Source organism: Bradysia coprophila, unplaced genomic scaffold (assembly GCF_014529535.1).
Source record: "Bradysia coprophila strain Holo2 unplaced genomic scaffold, BU_Bcop_v1 contig_350, whole genome shotgun sequence".
Taxonomy (NCBI): Eukaryota; Metazoa; Arthropoda; class Insecta; order Diptera; family Sciaridae; genus Bradysia; species Bradysia coprophila.
Window position 1 is genome coordinate 5,609,978 of NW_023503608.1, and position 15,844 is coordinate 5,625,821.

The 15,844-nt window shown below is 32.9% G+C and overlaps 1 protein-coding gene across 1 annotated transcript in view; it reads right to left on the reverse strand.

Annotated features, from left to right (window-relative positions):
* Positions 1 to 15,844, reverse strand: part of LOC119080395 (eukaryotic translation initiation factor 5B) — a 66,406-nt gene that overhangs the window by 12,288 nt on the left and 38,274 nt on the right. The window contains exon 10 of the mRNA XM_037188714.1: positions 1,308 to 1,469. Within this exon, the coding sequence (XP_037044609.1) occupies positions 1,308 to 1,469 (162 nt within the window). The remainder of the gene's footprint in view (positions 1 to 1,307; positions 1,470 to 15,844) is intronic.

Below are 15,844 nucleotides of genomic sequence, written 5' to 3' on the forward strand. Positions count from 1 at the left end.
ATATTGAGCTATATACAGGCATATAGAGCTATATAATAGCATATATTTATCTGTGAAATGTTTATTTGTAGTGAAATATAGTTAAATAAAGCGGTATATAGCTGTTTAAATAGGAATTTATGAAATTTGTCTTCGTACGGGGCTGTCTATATTGCCTCCGGCAATTTAGTTGTATATGATAACAAGGCAAAGAGTGGATAATGTAAGTGATTTTAAAGGGAGAATAGTTTTTCAGCAGAGAAGAAAATGAAGTAAGAGAAATGAAGAGTTTCACATTAAAGGCTTTTGATACGAATAGGTGTTTCGTACGGGTCGGCGTTAGCTATGTTTTTTTATATACTTGAGTCAAAAATAATCTTTCTATACTTTACTTGAGACTATATACTGGAGATTCGATCCTCGTTTCTGTGTCTTCTATCCGCAGATATTATCCACATAAAATGAATGAGATAATGGGAATTCTGTAAATGCAATGTCGTGCATATTGCTAAACGCATACGCGTTTTGTATCTATGTAAATACCGAATCAAGTACTTCCAACTTCTTTTTGGGCACATTTGGTTTAAAAAGATATGATCGTAAGTCAATTTTATCATTGACTCGTCGACGTTTACGAAGCAGATAAAGATCTATCGTTTTATTGATGATTCGCTTCGCATAGTTTTCTTTTTTTTTTCTCACCCGTCATGCAAATCTAATTGGAAAGTAAATGTTTTAAATTAGCAAAATATCGTTGCACATAGCATACATCCTCCACTAAGTATACACCAACGTGTTTGTGTACCTTTTTCCCAAAATTAGTTTCTATTTTAAGTAGCAACATTAATTTCATCGAACGTAAACGTTCGTAAAATGTATACACACGACATACGGTTACTCACTAGTCCTCTTGGAATCATGGGTATAAATAAATTAAAAAGACATGTACGAAATAACCGCAACAGAGAAAAAAAAATGACATAAAAAGTAATGCACGCACAGTTCACAGATGCATATTCGTCGTCGACTGACTTAGATTTTATCACCGCGCGGGACCCTCTCGTAGTTAGTTTATAGGTTTTCCTGAATAAATTACTGTGAGTTTGGCATTTTTTTTTTGTTGCTAATATCTGTTTATTTATACGCTCCAACGTGGCAGAACATCAAGTGTAAAAGAGTGTCTTTAGCATGTTTCGTATCGTATACATTTTTACGTGTAAGAAACGACTTTTTTGGGTTATAGACATAAAAGAAGATTGGAATTTTGTAGTGCAATTCTTTCAGTAAAAAAGATGGACGCACCGAAAAGAAAACCTTTGATAACGTACCTTACTAGTTAGCATATCGTTTTCATCGAAATGTCGACCATACATTTTCGGCGATTCACCTGGTATCGGTTCTATTTTTATGCAAACTTCCTGGCCTTTTCTTGCTGAATCAACATGCTTATGGTTGCATTCAACGGAAGTGACTATACCAATATCGAGAAACTGAAAAGAAAGAAATAAAATAATTTAGTTTGCAGATTATAGTTTGGGGGTTTGTATAATTGATAGACGTAAGACCGTCTGTAAAAGACTTCGTCAAGAGTTTTTTTTTTGCGGCACTCTCTCCCCTTCGTCCCTTATTTTCCCAAACCTTCAAAACGGCATGGCTAGACTCCTACGTTTAGACATTAGAAAGTAAGAAACCAAATCTTAATACAAGCAAATAATATGAACGCTTTTGTGTGGGTAAACGTTAAAAGAGTATGGCTTCATTGACCGTCTTTGACAATTTCTGAATCGGTCAATGAACGATCTTGTCTGTAACTCAAAGTCGTTAATTGAACGAAATTATGAAAACAAAAACAACGCAAAATTCTAAGTGTGATAAACCATTTCGAAATAAATTGAAGATTTCAGTTTATTGCAACAAAATATTTAGGTTATTGTGCACGCAAACTCAGGTATAATTTGCTGACATAAAAATAAGACAAACTACTACATTGGACATCAACGCAAAGTAGAATGATTCCGGTACAATTACGATTCATCAAATCACATACAGAGATGATTCGGAAGACTGAATGAAACACCGGTTATTGTAATGATACAGCGTTCTATTAAAGTATTTTACGCCGACACATTTTACTCCATTTTATATTTATACAAATAGTTGCTGCAGTCAAATTAAAATGATGCTCTCGCAACAACGATCTCAATCTCGACGAATGTTGCATTGACGTCATGTCGGTTTATAGATGCTATTTTAAAATTTTAAATTGAAAACTGAAAAGAAACATGCACACTATCGAGTAAGACACAACAATTTTTGATATTTCTTTTATTTTGTGGGATATAATATGATTCGATCAAAAATTATGTGCATTTTGCTGCGATCTGTAGTTTTAAACTAATACCGATTTGCTGGTTGAGAAAATGGATTTACAATAATTGCAGAAGGAATGGGTGATAGACAAGACAATGTGCGAATGATATTAATAGTCAACAATTTTGACAACTACGTGGCGACTCATCTACATTTCGGTTAACATGAGTAGTCCAGATTGACGAAGAAATAAACCATACTACGGTTGGTCCCGGCTTCCAGTTAAGCCCATCAGAACCGTTTGTATTGATTGCATTTCAAGCTCAGGAATGTTGTACCATATCGGTCACATTCTGTCCAATCGCTCTCGGAGGTAAGTTATTGTCAATTTTGTTGCAATGAGCCGACCTGCACTCATTTCCGTAAAATTTTAAATTTTTCAGCTGCGGTCGGAAAGCTGATTTTTTGTGACGCAAAGGATACGGCTGACAAGAAGATTCGGAAAATAATTCCGCTATACGGCTTTGGTGGACATATTGTGTAGTAAGAGTAATCATCTGTTATCGATAACGTAGATAACGATAAAGCGAAGAAATCTATCGGATGTTGTCTTATGTAGCAGAAGGAATGCCAACGTTACTGAAGGAACAGATTTTTTATCAAACACTTGTAAATTCTTTAACAATAGAAGTAATAGATTTTATGATTTTATAGTTTACAGTTTGGTAATTGTTAGAAAATCATATGTTCTTACTTTGACCCAGGCATATAAAACTTGTCATTATTCGTATCAATTAAATATTAGGGAAAAAAATCCTTTCATCCTCCGACATGCCGAACAAATCCTTTTGTTGCAAACGTTTCACAATCACTAGACAATTTCCATCAAACCAACAAAATTATTTTTACAAAATCGATCGCAATTGAAATAAATCAAAGTCATAAGCGCATAACCGCATATCAATACAGGAAGCCATAAAAATCTGTTTCACAAAAGGTTAAATTGCTGTTTGATGGTCTCTTTTATAGTTTATCTGAATTTATTTGTTTTTAATTTATTTGAATCGGAAATACAAACATCTTGTTAATTCTTTGAGCATAATAATGATGGATGTGTGCGCTCGACTTAATAGAAAACTGTATTACAAACATCATACGAGCACCACTTATATTTTACAACAGAAATTTATTGACGTTGCTTCAAGAAAAGTTAAAAAAAAGAATGTATAACACATACAGCTCCGTTGAATATATACAATTTGAAGCTAACCACTCAGTTGTAATATCCGATATGTTTTTTAACAAGAGGAATGCTAAAAAGTTCTTTCATCATTTATGTTTTACATATTATATGATTTGATGGACATTTCCGTTTTTTTCTCAGAATTATTAATAAATTAAAAAGAAAATACATATTCCGTTGAAAATTTGGTGTTGTTGATTTCTTTTCAATGTTAGATATTTCGAAATAATAATTTACTTAGCGTTGCAGCACTAGTTTGATTTAATGGTGTATATTATCCACACTCTATAATTACGAATATCGCAAATCGTTATAATAGAATATTAGTGCACTGAGTGAAGCCAAGTAAATTTTACCATCTGAGTCTTTTCGCTTTTTTATCGCTACGATACTTATTATAAGTAATCGCGAGAAAATGGTTTTTCATAAAGCACTATTTGGCGATTAAATTAACCCTTCATTAGCTAAGTCAATATTATCAAATTATCTCGCTAGTCTTGAATTTCAGAATGTTTTAATGTGTGGACACTCAATTGTGCATTGTATTTAGTTGAATTCTTTTTTAGGGCTAAAGAAAGCTACTAAAAACCTTAGCAAATAAACAATATACTATCTTTGAGTACCTCGCATCTTAAACTTGGAGAGATTGGAAGTACTGATATGGGTGGTTGTTGAATCTTTTGCTTCCTTCGATCAGTTTTTTTCTACTTCAAAACATTGCTTAACATCTTCTACTTTATCAGAAGAGCCACATATGACCGCCTTAACCATAGCCTAATAGGCTAGGCCTATTGCACAAATTTGTCGTCGATGTCAAAAATAGATGACGTGGACGTTCGTAAAAGATTGCAGTTGTTGATGGTCTATTCATTAGGTGTGGAGTATGATATGATAAGCTTCATAACACCAACAACAGATTTAACAGATAGTACCACACTGATCAAAAGCTCTAATCGAACACTACTATCGAACGTGACGATATCGAACTATTTCTATTAAATGTCGTCGTGCTGTCTGGATTGTTACAATATTGACGATTGAAAATATGTTTTTTTTTAAACATTTTTATGAGTTTATATTTCTAATGAGAAACGTGTAGGGTACATAACATACAGTATTTTATTGTGTGCTAACACTTATGTTCTTTTTCTTGTTCATATCCAAGTTTAATTTCATGTGAACCTTTATTGAATCAATATTTACGTTCGAAACGAACCTATATTGACATAGTATACATATCGTACACATCAATTTGTATTAACTGACACGTCATTACATACAGCCATGCGTTGTAGGTAAATGAGGATATTAATTAATCGGATGCATTTATAATTCTGTAAACAGTTATAAGTGACAGGGTTTTTTGTTTTTCCACACATAGGTACTGACCGAGCTTTATGTTTAGAACAGCTGGAAAATCACTTTTGCCCATAATTTTATAGTTTATGAGAAAACAATTTTTTCGTCATATTAGTTATACAATCATATAAAGGTGCTTAAGTGCTTTATTTACACATTCCAATGTCGAAATTCACAAATATGCTATTTTTGAACCAGACACCTAGTCTACTATCAACTCAAAAATCATTTTTATTGAGTCAGATAATGCCTTTAAGTCAATTTAATTCACTAGTGCTTCCCAACTAATATTTTAACAACTGAATAGCGCAGTGTGGCCAGTTGTGCGTTCGAAATTCAACCGCAACAACATGTGATTCCATTCATCAGATTGTGTAGAATAGAACATTTGATTGAATCGGTTATTTGGTTTGCGTCTTGGATTTAGTACCGATACCGTCTATCTGTATTACATGATTGCAAGTCTCGTTTGTAAATGTCATTTAGTCAGCTGTGATGGTGTTGTTGTTGATATGGGAATTCTTTTTGTTAAAAAAATGTGGAAATTGTTAACCCGAGACGAAGCCGAGATTAACAGTACTCAAATCGCTCATTATGCTTCTAGTTACAATTTTAGCGTAACCAAACAGCAATGCTAAGTTATTGACTCTAAGCTGTATGGAAAATGAATTTTTTAATGGCACTCATTATTTAAAATGCGAAGTTTCATAACTATCGCAATACTAAAAGTTCTTAGAACGCCTTAGAACGAATGTTAGTTACTGTAGCAAAAATTGTAAATGTTAAATTACTAGCTTGGGGTAAAATTTTACAAATTGATGAAGTTTTGCGGTTATCTATTTCCCAAAATTAATTTACGAAGTTAACAAGAGGCTCGATAAATACCGTGAATGTTGAATCGTATAGCTATTGTAAAAATATTACGTGTAATTTGAGCTAGGCAGTCTATGCTCCAACATAGACTATCAACAACGCACTTTCCAACACGTGCATAACTTGAACGAATATAGGCAACGTAATATTAATGAAGCGCAATGATGTCAGATACTAAGCGACCAAAATTTTCGGATGTCTGATATCTATGCTCGTTGTGTAGTGTTTTATGACGTAATATATGAAAACGATAAAAAAAACAACAACCAAATAACTAACATTTATTTGATTTATGTTATAGTTTTCTGGGAGATTTTCATATTTTATGGTTTTATTCTCTTTTTTTTTTATTTTATTTTATTTTGTGTTCCTTCTTTTATAAAATATATATCTTTATTAAGTTATTTATGGTACTTGGAAATTATATAGATTTTTATCGACAAATATGGCTATTTCGTTTGTTGAATGATAGTTTGGTTATTTAATAATATTAATGGACAGTTGGGCGATATTAAATTTGTTAGCCTGTTTGCTGATTAATGGTGATATGAAATGACTTATTCGAATCGAACAATTTTATTTCCGATGGTCATAGCCCATTGAAGATTATATTGAATGGAAAAATATTAAATTTCATAAAGAGAAAAGAAAAGGAAGACAGCGTGGAACAAATGCTATTGTAATATTCATCGTTAATGTAGTATAAATAGTAAAACTAATCTATCAGTCTCAGACAAGAGAAGTACTGGCACATCTGCAATCATAGTGACATTTTATTTTATTTAAGAGTGATATCGCGAAAACATCGACAAAAATCAGATATTTTTGGACAAGGTGTCAGGGTTCTGGTCTTGTTACAGCTCGTTCGACTAGCATGAAAAATTCAATTACTGAAATAGTGTCGAAATATAGAATATAGAAATATTTCGGTGTTTCTATATTAGAACCGAACACTCACATGTACTTGTGTGAGCCTTCGAAGTTTCGTTCTTGCACTTTGCACAACCTCGTAAGTTTTTTTGTAGGATTTTTTTTTTGTTTGTGCTAGCTTGACCACATGTATCGCATGTGACTACGTGGCTATCGATGAAACGGAATGAAAGTTCTTTAATTTTGCTCATGATTTGCTAGACTTGTACATGCAACAGGGTATGACTAGCCGCTTGTGGTTAGTTGTTTCCTTGCCACTGATGAGATGTTAGCAAAAATAATTCTTTAAAGCTGATTGATGAAATTGCATTGTACTGTCTCCCAGATCGAAACGCGACAAATCATGCTATGGTAGTGAGGCGTCGATACAGCGTGGATCACAAAACTAATTTATCAAAACGAAGAACTCGCAAACGTCCAACGAGTCGAACGAGCTATAACTCGACCAGATTCCAAAGTCCCAAAGTTGTTCGAAGATTTCGCGATATTACTCTTAAAAAGAATGACCAAGTTTTCAGAATGCTTTGATCTGGTGAAGCCTCAAACAGTTTTAATAGGACGAAAATAGGACGATTTGTGGCTCAGATACTTTCGAAGCTCAGTCTTTTCTAACATTCGCCCATTGACGGCTGTTCAAATCGTCCCTACACTCATGAGAATATCAAAATTATGTTTTCTTCCTTGTATCCGAGGCAAACTTTCCTGGTAACCAAAAACGTAAATGTAACTTCCCGCTACAACACTTCCTGCTAGTTTATTAAACTATCATTCGATTTCGGCTATCGATATTTTTCTCCAAAAACGTCTTGGTATACCGCACACTCATGAATTTCTAATTATTTGAAAACACAGACCTGTCGTTGTAACAACTTTTATCAATGATATGGCACGAGACGCCGCGACTTAAAAAGAAAAGAAGTGAAAAACAGTTCGAAAGAAACGCTTTAAAGCAAAGTTTACTTCTAGTCGTGGTCATCTGTTAGCGACAACGATGACAAAAGCAATTGAATCAGTACAATATTCTCTTATATAGAACAAAGTATAGTTAGTCTAAAGAAGTAAAAGATTTGCTATAAAAATTGATATTTAAAACAAAATAAGTAAAAGATTGAATCGTTACAAGGCGACACGCTTGCCATTTATAAGTTTTTTTTTAAAGAATCATAAAGCTTAGTGACATATTTCTAGCCAAGACATTCTTTAAATCGATTTTTACCATGAAGCCATGATGGCTCATTTTTGGCCGAATGGAGAAAAATGTAGATCTGTTCTACATTTTTCTCCATTTGACCAAAAATGAGCCATGGCTTCATGGTAAAAAAATTGATTTAAAGAATGTCTTGGCCAGAAATATGTCACTAAGCTTTATGATTCTTTCGGTAAGACCTTACTCGCAACCGAAAATATTTAAGTCAACTAACTAAGCTAGTAAATATAACTGCAATTGGTCGTCTGTTCCAAGTATCATCAAAAACCTTCTGCTATGCACGTTTCATTATACATACGACAAAATTATTATTCTGCCAACATAAAATTACATATTCTTCACGTAATGTCCCTATTGATAAGCGATTCACTGATTTATGGATGAAAATTACAAACATAATGAAAATCTAAATAATTATACGGCACATAACTAGGTCGTAATAAGTAATAAGTATGTACGAAATGTTTTTCATGTTTGTGAATGATATTGTGCTCAACGGTGCAATTTTGCGCAACAAAACCATCAAAATGGCAATACAAAATTTTATACACAGTCTGTATACTTTGATCAACTAGACAAAACCGTTGTATTTTTTTTTTTGTATTATTCATTCATATTAAATTTCATTCATACCTTTTGAGTGTACCAGCAAATGAATGGAAACAAAAAATTATGGCGGCTATAATAACAGTATTTAAGTTTAAAAAAAAAAATATTTTTTTTCTTCAAAAGAGAGTATTATTCAAACGAATTTGAATTACATAATCCTCTATGAAAACGTATAGAAACCGAGCAGTTGGAATTTGTATATACAACACTTGAATAAATCAGCATACTTTTAGGTGTTGCAGCTTTGCGTTTACATGTGTGTGCAACGAACTGTAAAGCATTCATTATGTTAAATTCGTGTGTATGTATGTCAGCATTTTAAATCATCTGCTGTGTCGTTATCATGACTACACCGATTCAAATCGATTAAATTTGAACTGAATAAATAAATTAATTTGTGGAATACGTGGCGAACAACCTTTGGTGACTATTTTGCTGAACTTCACTTATTCCCGGTTAAAGTAGAGCCGGCTAGAGTTAAACACAGTTTTAAGATTGAAAATTTAGGTTGAAGATTCAATCGAAATGGAGATCAATTTTGGAAAACATGTAGCAGTGAAAAATGGTTATTTGAGTAAACACTTCAACTAGAATTTTTCACATAACACCACTGAAAATACATAATTTTTGACTATTGTCCCTTTGCGCTTTGAGGAACAGTTTACAACTCGCTCTCATTGGATATCGAGAATACGATCGTTTATAATGAAACGATAGCCATGTTGTTACCGAAGTTGTTACCTTTCAGTTTGTTTTTGGTTTAGTTTGTAGAGAGGGATTCCTCTGGTAAATGAGGCATTGACATTTCGACATTTCCTTCAACTGTATTTCAGCTGATCCACACAAACAATCGTGTTTAAACGAATTTATACGATTTTACCACTACCAATCACGGCTTCAACCGTATAAACAAGTATAAATAGTTTTGATTGTACAAAATAGCTGTAGCAAATTCATGCTGAAATTTCACTGCCTCTGACTGTAATTGATGACACAGTGTTATCATTATATAATCGTCAATAGAATTATGTGAAGGCTCACGCAATCCACCGCAAAAACACGGTCCTATCCTGATAAATATAAAAAACTGCACTCAGCGCATTTGATTCTGGCAAAAAAATGTAAATCCAAAACCAGACGAACGCATCCTCGAAAGAATGCGAAAAATAACTTATGAATGAAATGCGATAATGTCTCGAGGGTTTAAAAATTTATGCAAAATATATCTTCTTGTCTGGCAGGGTATCACAATTTTATTGTTGTTGTTGTATTACATTTTATTTATTACAGATCCCACAGGCATTATTTTATTTCGTTAAACACATTGAAATAAAAACATGATGACGATACATGACTTCATATTCATTTTGATACTTAAAATCTGAGACGTTTCGGTTGGTCAATAAAACACTTGAGTTGGTTGTATCAACAGAGAAAAAAGAATAAATATTTCATTCGATAAGACACATAAATCATATATTTCATGATATAAACACGAAGAAAAAAAAAGCTTACGGGTTGGTAATTTTTTGTTTAAAAATTATCGTTTTTGTTCGGATCTGTGAGGATTAGTAGAAGAATACTGACATTGGCAGAACATTAGAGTTTTTTTTATATTGGTAAGGATTGAAACACAGATCTAGTTCTTGTTTCGACTTTCGCACGATGAATGCGGTTTTGGAATAAAGTGTTCCGTTTCGTCGATCGTTGACACAGAGTCTGGCTGACTCATCAGCTTTCTCATTTACTTTTATGCCGGCCTCGTCAGTACTGAGAGGTTTGTGTTATTTTTTTTCTCTTTAACCTTTCAGAAACGGCGAAACGGACACCTGCCTAGTGTAGACTTTTGATTGGAAAATAATGTTAATATGAATGAAGTAGAAGATTTTATATCGAAAATTTAAAGTTCATAATGTTTGACGGTCCATCATTGTTGCCGTAGAGCATAGCTAACTTTATTTTAATTTTGCAATCCAAACGAGTTGTCTCCATGAAATTATTAACCCAATTCTAATCTTATTGACATTTTTTTACAATTATAGTGATCGGAAGTGGATTTGTTTAGGACAATAAAAAATACTTCCTGTCGGTTAAATTTTAGTTCCGTTTCTTTAACAAATTTTTTTTTTAAATATTTATTCTAAACCGGAAGATGTAGTGTTTCATTCTATGTATTGTTGTTTATGTTATAATGTGTTATGTTGTTAGCGTTAACAAACAAACAATGAATTTATTTACAATTTGGATTAGGCTTAAATAAACCAAAAAAATTTTATGAATCAACACGTAACTACAATTTCGGATTGTTCAGCAAACTCTGCACATGGAAATGACCGGAATTTAACTTCCTTTTTTAAACAATAATAAAAAAGTTGGAAAGAATAACCATCAACTTTGTCAATTGTTCCATTCAACAGATAGTGTGCGACAATTCAAATAGTACCAGTAGGCACACGAATGAGTATGATGTGCAGAAACGGTCTCAAACGTTCTTTTTTAGTAAAGAATCTATGGTCACTGTCGAGGAACACCTGTCTTTACAAAACAGTTCTTTTTTTACTCGAAGAACTGGACGCCAAAGTTTAATGTATTTCCATAAACACAGAGAGTTTTACTAGTCATTATCCAACAACTTTTTAACGTAATCTAAACGACCACGGTGATGTCAATAGATATTTAAAAGACGAAGGCCTATCCAAACATGTCAAAGCCAATCCTATTAGAATTGCATCGTTTGTTCGCTATCATTTTTACAAAATCGAGAGATTGAACTGTTCTTTGTTTTCGAATTCTGGTATTCACTTTGTCAAGTGATCATTTAGACAAAAGACGATATTTTACTGCTATCCGATGTTGAAAAACCGTTATACATTCGAAATTGTTAAAACAGTGGACTGATGAAATACCAAAATTTTATGCATACGCTTAATCAACCAATACAATAAACAATGAAAGATATTCTTTGCAATTTTACAATGCTTCAAATTGATGTTCGAAAGCCAAAAAAAAAGGAAATGGAAAAAGACATATGTGGCGAACGTAAACCATATGCCGATTTCTCAAAATAAATAAATTTATTAATACATCAATGCACCACTCTACCGTTCACAATTCGTTTATTTATGAATGAAAACGGTACACGAAATTTATGAATGAAATGAAGAAGAAAAAAGCCACATGAACGAAACGATCTATACATTCATTTCATTCATAATGTAAAACTATATAAAAACCGGAAGGAAGTATGTGCTTACGGTATAAAGCAAACATAAATTTAAAATGACACCACAACATAATATTTCCAACATTGCAACGGCGAAGTCCTATATCCAAGCACGAAACAAAAGGGAAAATGGTTGGTTGTATAAAGTGTTTTTCGTATGCAAGCATTTTCTGAATCGGAAATAAACATCAATGAAAAAGGATATTAGAAACATAACATCACGTTTTCATTCACTTTTTTTGTGTGTACACACGGCAGATGCATTCATTCAACAATCAACCCCTCAATGTATATTTTTGTTTACACGCCGTGTGTTAAGTTCTTTTTTCTTTTCAGTTTTTTTTTCAAATTGAGCTGATTCATGTATTTTTAGAATTTCATTCATGCTTATTTTAAAAATGCAGATTGCGTTGTTGTGTTGATTTTTGTTGTTGTATTTATAATTCCATATCGTAAAATAAGCCATAAAGGATGTGATTTAATAGCAACCCTTCATAGAAACGGAAACGGAAGTAAAGGTGTTTCAGCTATTAGGACATGTTTCCTGTTCTCTGTACTGGACGTGGCAATTTCTACTTTATTTGCATTGAATATTTAATACAATTGGAAGGTATAATTGAAAAATTTCGAAATGGAAATTGGAGTCTGCTTAATAAATCATCGTACCATTGGTAATTAAAAATCAGTTTTGGAAATGGGGTGGCAGAAATTTATTGGCGTTTTGTTGCCGTTGCTCTAAACATGTTAACGTAAACCCTTAAAAATTGAAGGAGAATTTAACAAAGACTGTCTTGTATTCGTAATGCATTAGTTGAAGAAGGCTCTACAGGATTGCAAACTGGATTATGGATACCGTGGAAAACTGGATAGACGGATAGTCCTTCTCGTAATGTGGCTACCCCTTCCCAACAAACAAAACTAAAGTATTCTATTCACAAATCAGCGACATAAAACTGCTATTTACAGTCAACGTCAGTGAAAATAATTCATAAATTTGCTTCAGCAGGTCCACTCATACAAACAAAAGTGTTCCTACGTTTTTATACGATACCATAAGCGGGCGTGTAACTGTTTCACCAGTATAAAGACAGAAGCACTGTTGTTTACGTATGAAAAACAGCTGAAGAAAATTCATGTCTAAATTTCATTGACATCGACTGTATCGTTAATCCTCGCGTTAATCGAATATTACCTTATTGTAGACGAAAAGATCACTTCTTTCTGGGGGCACAGACACTGCTTCGCATTGCAGGTAACGATATATTCTGTTCAAGTCAACCGTATGCTATCATAAATATATAAAATAAAAAAAAAACTGGGTGCGGTTACCTCCAACTCAATATCACAACAGAGCTTAAACACATTTTTACGAATATCATAACCTACCTACGACAGTATTGTAGCGACGATTTCTAATTAATATCCACATATCATGCTTTACAGAAAGAAAAAAAGACTATCTGATATTCAGTTCTGACTTCAAATTGGTACGACCTCAAGCAATTCATAATTCATAATACAAGTTAAAGAGTGTGGGTTTGGTTTGAGCGGTTTTCTTGGATTTTTATGAGTTTATTTAGTGTGATAAACTTGAATTTAAATTCATGACAAGAGTTCATTAAATTGAATGCTATTATCCAGAATCCATTGGAATGTCTGCAATGGAAAAAAAGAAATTTTAGTTTACGAAACAGATGTGACGCTGCTGACATATTGTATACATTTTGCAACATTTTCGCGACAACTTTATAAGGGACAGTGTCGGAGAGAAATTTTAAAAATAACTTCAACACAAAAATCTGTTGCCGACAACAACGACATGACACGCCTTCTTATATAACAACATTTATGTTTAAAATAATGAAGTAAAAGATTTTGCATTAAGTAGATCGAGTTCGACGTTGTCTTCATCAAAGGAAGTAACAGATTGAAACCGTTTCTGAAAAGTTAAAATTCGAATCTTTTAGATGTAAATCATGAAAAAGAAGTTTTTTTTACTAGACAGATTTTTCACAAGCGTCAATTGCAAGCCACAAAAACAAACCAATCATTTACAACTAATTCATTCACTTTCAATATTCATCATTATACCGAACGTACATAGTGACAACACATAACCATACCACGCAGTTTGATTTTCTATTTTTGTAAAATGAGAAAAAAAAATCTACTTCAAAAACCGATATAGTATAGACCTACGTTAAAAATATTGTGTTTGTGTGCTCATGGGGGCCATCCGATTTCATTCATAAAAACGACTATTTTTCTGTAAAAGTTCGTTGTAAAAATTACGTACAATAAATCAACAACAAGAGACGACAACACGGTTGTAAACAGATTTATTTCTAGAGGTGGGGTAATATGGTACACATACAATTTATTCTTGTCGTTTTGGAATTTGATGTTTCTTTATTTTGTTATATTATTGTGCGATACGACGATCTTCGACGTTTCGGCAATTATTTTATCTTTTATATGAGAATATAAATTTGTGTTCCAACGAGCAAGAGCATTTAACTTGAATGCATTACATCATACGAATGACACTACATACAAAATTACACACAACTAAATGTATAGCAGAAGTGAAGAAAAATGATTTTTTTTCTCTCTACAATGAAATCGAATGAACTGAATGGGTCTTATTCAATGCCATTAATTCACAGTATAAATAAAAATGTAGAGAGCTTAGTGTGGCAGATGGTTCATTCTATTCAGCATTTTTCAAGGATTCCGTTTTGCGTGTGTATTGGTTTGCATGTGATGATGATGGCCATTCAATTTTCATTGATAGAAATATATATTTCGTTTCATTCATCAAAATAACACAATTTGTAATAATAACACAATCAACACCATGAGAGATAATAAAAGCAGATGTCCAAAAACTGAACGAATTTAAATACTTTATAGCATTGGCATAAAGTATATATCATGTCTACACAGCACATTGTATTAGGTAATTACAGACATGTTGCGTACGTATGTTGTGTATACATGTGTCGGTCAATTAAAAATTGAATTGAGTGTTTTTCTGGTGTTACGGTGCTCACGCAAAAAAATTTACAGACAAAATGTACCTTTGAATTTGTTCTTCATTGGCTCAATAGTCTAAACAGGCTAAACAGGCCAAATAGTCTAAACAGGCTAAACAGGCCAAATAGTCTAAACCTTATCGCAACACCGAAAAGAATGAAATAAATTCCCAAAACTGTGCTCATTTCCATCATTTCTGTTTTAATGAAAATAGTTATTTTATGCAACAATTTCTGAATGAACGCATTTCATCTCACTGGATCTGAGAACATCGCACTGAGTCTAAGAGAAGTACACGATAAAGTAGTGACTACTAATATAGACACGCCTTCAGTCAAACTATCATCGTTAAGCAGCATGAAAACGGAAAAAAAATAGTTATTCTAACAGTATCCGGTAAGCTGATCATCTGTTATCGATATAAACGACATGCAGAAGCGATAAGAGAAATGAATGTCACAATGAAAGAAGTAAAGGACTTTCTATCGGTCAATGGGAGGTGCTTTCAACAAAGGATTAACAGATTTAATAGTCAAATCGTCATATTATGTATAAATACTGTTGATAAAATGTTGAACAGAACGAGTCATTACAGCATATCAACCATAATTAACAGGTTCCACACTTCAGGAATATCTTGCTTGAACAGACATTCGGTTAGAATATTAATAGTGGCTTTGTCCTTTTTAAAGCCTTCTAAATTGTTGGGTCTAATTCAATCTGTACTTTAGTACTGGAAAGTAGTTATTATGCAAATTTAACACATCATGGCTTCACCTACGACCAGATTTAAGAAATTCGATCGGCTTCTCGCAGACACAGCGATCTATTATTTATTCTATTTTTTTAAGTCAGTGTCAGAAAACAACAATGAAAAATTTAGTCAATGAATTTCCAGAGAATAGTAAAAACATGGTCACTCCTCAACACATTGTGTGAGTGCAGAATTTTTAAGAATTCCATTAACAACTCTCTGCTAAAATCAATCATCCAACAACACAGAATGGTCAATGATTAATGATGTTGCAGGTACACAACATTTTGTTCCGATGCATGGGCACGATCGCAGTTTTTA